The sequence below is a fragment of the Sinohyriopsis cumingii genome, chromosome 17 (genome assembly GCF_028554795.1).
Source record: "Sinohyriopsis cumingii isolate HCF-2022 chromosome 17, ASM2855479v2, whole genome shotgun sequence".
In the NCBI taxonomy this organism is placed as follows: Eukaryota; Metazoa; Mollusca; class Bivalvia; order Unionida; family Unionidae; genus Sinohyriopsis; species Sinohyriopsis cumingii.
In genome coordinates this window covers 97,998,526-98,004,525 of record NC_142977.1, presented here as the reverse complement: position 1 = coordinate 98,004,525, position 6,000 = coordinate 97,998,526, and the positions used below count along the sequence as shown (strand labels likewise).

At 39.7% G+C, this 6,000-nt stretch overlaps 1 protein-coding gene across 2 annotated transcripts in view; it reads left to right on the top strand.

The window, feature by feature from the left end:
* Positions 1-1,020: 1,020 nt before the first annotated feature.
* LOC149779511 (calcitonin gene-related peptide type 1 receptor-like) overlaps positions 1,021-6,000 on the top strand; it is an 84,593-nt gene continuing 79,613 nt past the window's right edge. The window contains exon 1 of one of the 2 annotated variants that reach the window (XM_089940221.1): positions 1,021-2,059. In XM_089940221.1, coding sequence (XP_089796347.1) covers positions 1,606-2,059 — 454 coding nt within the window. In that variant the 5' untranslated portion in view covers positions 1,021-1,605. The remainder of the gene's footprint in view (positions 2,060-6,000) is intronic. The other variant, XM_089940220.1, reaches the window with a different exon arrangement.

Genomic DNA, 6,000 nt, shown 5'->3' with positions numbered 1-6,000 from the left:
CAGCTTTTTTCTTCTTCTCGTTGTTGTTTATCATACAATTCTACTGGCATATTTACATGATTAAAGATACAAAAATGGGGTGGGGGGGGCTGAGTGGTCGAGTGGTCTAAAGCGCCCACCGTTACGGATCACTGCAATCTCACCTCTGTCTGTGTGGGTTCGAGTCTCGGGTTCGGCCAATGTGGGTATGTGAGAAAGCTTGCCAGTAGCTTCTTCCGGGTCGGTGGTTCTTTCTGGGGTTTTCCCGGGTTCATCCCCCACCATTAATACTGGCCTATCTTGTGCTGAAAATGGCGTTAAACCCCACAACAACAACAACATAAAAAATGGGCACACAATAAGGGCGCCCACACATAGGGGCGGGGTGGGGCATATTTCACTTCTAAATATATTTTGGCTTACATGTGTAAAACTTAATAGCTGACCACTACAGGTTTGCCCCCCCCCCATTAATATGTATTTCAATAAATCTCTCTCTCTCTCTCTCATAATGCGCAGACAGAAGTTCAGGTATTTGTTGCTTGTTTTATTTTTTTTGCTCTACTGATGGGTCACATCAAAACTGCATGCCACCCATATATGCCGGTGCATTACGATACGTTAGATCTGGGTCTGTGCAATTTGCGATTGGATCGGACATGTATACAGGTAAAGATGGCAACGATCTGGGTAATGACCCTTGAATTACATTCGTGGGAGAGGGGTGGAAGAGTTTGTGAGAGGGACTAGGAAAAGAATATGTAGCAACAATGGTGGAGTTTTACAATGGCGAACTATGAATTCGCTCTAGTTAGGCCTATATCTATTCCTACGTCTGTTCAGTTCGACCTTTCGAGAGATTTTATTGAAGTTCACGTACTTTTGCTCGCAGCGGGCAAAATGAGAGTCCATTTTTTATATTTTTTATTATTAGTATCTACCAAGTCATTATTCTATACAGAAATTAAGTAGGTCTGTTTACTTACATTGGTTACAATCTTACAAAACAGTGCAATATATTATATTTCGCGTACTGTCGTGCTATCTGGTGCGTGAAAGATATTCTGAAAGATACACTGCTACGGAGACTGTCACTAATCACATGGTCCGCTCAGGCCGCGGTCAAAATACAGCTCACTAAAAGCGTCGCTGTTTTATCGTACAAGTTCTCAAGCGGAGCGCCAAATTTCACGATCGAGTTCTCGCTACCCTTTGTGGAGTGAATAAATGAAATGATTGATACATGGTAAAGAAATTCAATTCAGGACGATGGATGTTGATATGGAATATTTACGTGCTATGCTGTTCTCGTTGTGCTGGTGAAAATAAGAAGGACAAACGTACTGATAGTTGGTTGGCTAAGGATATGCTAGTCCGATAGCTCATTACCAGTTTTGTATTTATGATTAAGAAATCATTGGGTTTAGTTTCAGAACAGTTTTCTTAAATGATTTATTAGGAGAACATTAAAGAATGCCAAATTTGCGGGAAACGGATTCTTTTTGCAATAGTATAGAATGATATTTGCTGCATACGTTGATTAAAGGGCAACAGTAATTACCTACAACAAGAAACAATATATTATGATCTGGTTGCTCGTTACCAAAACACAATTTGGGAGCTAGTATGGAAAGTTTGGCTGATCCAGCACTTTGTCGGGACAGATATGGCTTGTTCCCACCAGACGTGTTTAAATTGTTTACATGTTCAATGTGCTATTCGTATCTGTTTCGGCTTAAGGGGCAGCTGACCCCTAATGTGACTTCACCCATTGATCTAGTTCCTAAAAATCCCCAAGGGCCATACCCCCAAGGAACTTGCATTAAAGCGGATGTTGATGACAAGGATGCTGTTAAATCCGTATGCAGCACCCTAAACTCGGAAGATTGTTCACGATGGACAAGATGCTGTGAGGCTGCAATACGATGTTGTGACAGACAGCTAAGTGAACCCCGTAGAAATACTACTGAACTATTCTGCCCGCGTACATGGGATGGGTTTGGTTGTTTCGGAGACACAGACGCATCTCAGAAAGTACATATACACTGTCCTCTGTATGTTGAGTACGCATCACCGTGGGGTAAGTTTTATGTACATCATAATTTATGAATAGTATATTGAGTGCCAGTGTATACTCAGTAACCGTGGGAATTGTATATGGCAATAAATTTACCATGTTAGAATTTAAAATTGGCATTATCAAACAAGAATTACTGAATACAGATATGATACGGCTGTAAATGACGTCCGAAGATTATGAATAAAAATGTTAACTGATAATGCACACAGTAAATACCACACAATACGAAAATATATTTTACTTTGTTTGACTAGAATATATACTATCCAAAAATACGTTCTTGTGGGAAGCAAATTTTAATTTGGAAATATGTGTGATGGACTGAGCATGAATATATATATATATATATATATATATATATATATATATATATATATATATATATATATATATATATATATAACATCAATGTCAGGTGCCTCTCATCGAGCGGCAACCTAGACTAGAGAACATTAGTTTTAAGATGACGACTGTGGCAAATTTACTTGCTGAAAATAAAACTCACAAAATAAGTAAAACAATGTATTTTGGGGTTTCGGGTACTGTAGATCAGGAAGCTTAATTTCTTAAACTCTCAGCTACATTAATTTAAAAGAAAATCAAAATTCTGTGAACGTAAGTCACCCTTAAAAGATTGTCCCTAGCATTCGTCATTTCATTGCTCCAGCCTAGATGTCAAATATGGATGCGTAAATTCAATGTATTGGATTGTCGATTTTAAAAATCACGATCATTACTGATATTATAAGTTCTTTTTAGTTGAGCATCCTTTATATTTGCCTTAGAAATCAATAATATTTTAGAACAGCAAATATCTTTCAGATATCATTCAGGCGTTTTCGGGAAAGGCAATGCAAGTTATAAACGTTAAACGTACACGAGAGATCCCATAGCCATCCGCCCAGGGACGTATTCACCATTAAGCATACTAAGCACGTGCTTAGGGCACCAGGGCCAAAGGGGGCACCACAAAGTTGAGCTTGGCTTAGTTTGTACAGTATATTGTGTTATCATATGAATAAATTTTTGTACTGCTGCAACCTGCATTGTATATCTGGTCAGACAGGTCAACAACTAAAATGGACTGGGTCAGCGTGGAAAGGAGGGGGACACCAAGATTTGTCAGTCCTTAGGGCACCAGTGAGCCTTAATCCGCCTCATAAATGCGTTGTTACGGTTGACATTACTCGTTGTTGTTGCTTCAGTTATTAGCTTTAACGCCATTTTTTCAGCACATGATAGGCTTATACATGGTGGCTGGTATAGTTGGTGGACGAAGAACCCGGGGAAGAACCACCAACCCACGAGAAGCTTCCTGCAAGCTTTCTCACATATGCACATTAGTCGAGCGGAGACTCGAACTCGCGCGGACATAATTGAGCTGTGTGAGTGATATGTAAAGGCGAGCTCCTTAAACCAATTGGTCGTTCGGGGTCTTAGACTACACTGCTGTTCGGGGCCTTAGACCACTCGGCCGTTCGGGGATACCACATGGCTAGTAATTTCTGCAATTTCTTAGTATTGTCATATATTCATGCTAAGATTACCGGACGCTAAACTGTTTGAGCAGCTGTGCATTTCAGTGTATTCTTCCTTCAGAATTTTAAATTTGTTCAGTCTTCTTTTTTAAAAAAAATACTAAATGTAAAATTACAGAGGGCGTTTATAGGTTGTACAGTAGCTGGAAATTACTTGTGGCCATCTAGTTAAGCAAATGTTCACATTGGGAAATGCGGCACAGCAAAAGTAACTTTATCCTCGAAGCCGGGGCCCGCCGTTGCAAAACCTACGCCTTGCGTAAATTGAAAAATTATTGTTTTTGTACATGTACTTCCTTCTCCGACCATCAAACACCCGCACTTCGAATAGAACGAATGGGTTCGTAACGGAACATTTGTTTTATAGGTTCTATGCCTATAATCTATAAAAAATAACACTTTAATAATAATATTATAAATCAATGTAATCGAAATTGTGGTATATTTGTTGTTGTTTGGGTTTAACGCCATTTTTCAGCGCATGCTAGACTGTATATACAGGATTGCTATGGTATCGTGGGTCTTAAAGTTAGAGATCGGCGTATAAGTAAAGACACCGACCTACAAGATAGTTTATATGTCTACTTGGTGTCCTTTGCTCTCTATTAACATGGATTTAATTTCCAGCTTAAATCAGGTGATTGTGTGTACGGTCCATAAACAGACGCCATGTAGATTCCAGGTAATGTAAAATGGCGTTACTCTGATATCGCGGTAACACGGAAAAATATCTTGACGATGGCATATATTTGTCCTGATGTTAGAAGCTTGGTGAGTGTGCTGCACAAATTGTAAATCAGTTTGAAAATTGGATGCTACTTCAGAGGCTCTCATTATGTCATCTGTACCCCCCAACAACATAAACTTATTTGAGAAAATTGAAACAATGCATATGTAATCACTTGTGACTGAGGGTGGCGCCAGGATTGTCGGTGAAAATGAGCACACCAACATAAGCATGAAAGTACATGTCGACCACAGACTGTTTAAACAAAACCAGATGTTACAACCAGAGGTAATAAATCGCGTACCACAAAGTTCCTAAGTCAACACCTGTCATTTGCGAAAGCCGCAATAAATAAAGAAAATAAACAACAACATTAACAAATCCTTCATATTTTGACTCTTATTTGCTACCATAGGTTGGATGTCGTGCATCTTCACAAATACGGTAATCATGTGATCTGACTCTTGCATAACATCGTCGGACGGTATCAGACGACAAACAGGACAAACAGGTTAACCGATTCGTTACATGTAGTGATATCTATTTTAAGAAGATAAAGATTTTATCTGAGAACATGGGGTACGGCCATATTTTTAAAAAGCGAAATTCTTGGCCACATTTTTAAAATAGCGTGCTCGCCAGCAGTTCCGACATTTTCCCGAACTAAAACTGGTTATGCAGGACTACTAACATATGATCATCCTGGGTATATAAGATAAGCGGCGCTGTGCATAAAATTACCGAAAATCTCGAAAACTGCAGTACCAAAGAACCCGCGATATCGTATGAACCTACCATTCGTGGCGGACAGTATAACTGGTGGAGGAAATCTACTTGCGCACATACTGATGTTTGACCTTGACCTCTCATTCACATGAATATTATATGATCAAGTATTTAAATGAATTTTAGTCGGGTTTTTTAGGATGGGAGTATGGTGTGTGATGTGATTTTGATTTTTAACGTAGCTTTAACAATTTTTCAGTCATATCGCTACGATGTCTGCAATGTGGCAATTTATAGTGATGTCTAGCACTGGGGCATCATGCCGCAGACATGTAGCATGATGTCCCACCCAGTCACATTATCCTGACACCAGGCTGACCAGTCCTAACACTAACCTCTTAATGCTGAACGCCAAGCGAGGCAGCTGTTAGTACCATTTTTGTAAGTCTCTGGCATGACTCGGCCTGGGATTGAACCCACGACCTCCCGCATCTGAGGCGGACGCTCTAACCACTAGGCCACCGGAGCGGTTGATGGGAGTATGGTAACAGACGAACAGACAGATAGAGTGTATCACAATATCCTCGATGCTTTTAAAAGCCGTTGGGATAATTATTTCAGATTGGCAGTCGTAAATAAATTTATGAAATTTTGATATTAACGCCATTTCGAACGAAGCCATAAGGATTTTTACTTTCAAATATATTCGCTAATTGTCGCAGTTTGAGTCGTGTTGGCAAATGAGTCAAACGATTTAGGAGATGCTTTTATTTATATCAGGCCTGAACCAGTTATGGGATACATTTAGTGGTTTAGTTTTGTGTTTACGCCACGGCAACACGTACAGGTTATATCATGCAGAGGCAATATCAAGTAAAGTACCTTGTCCTTGGACATACCATGGTAGCCAATATGGGCTGATCAGATCACCGTATTCGAACCCGTATCCT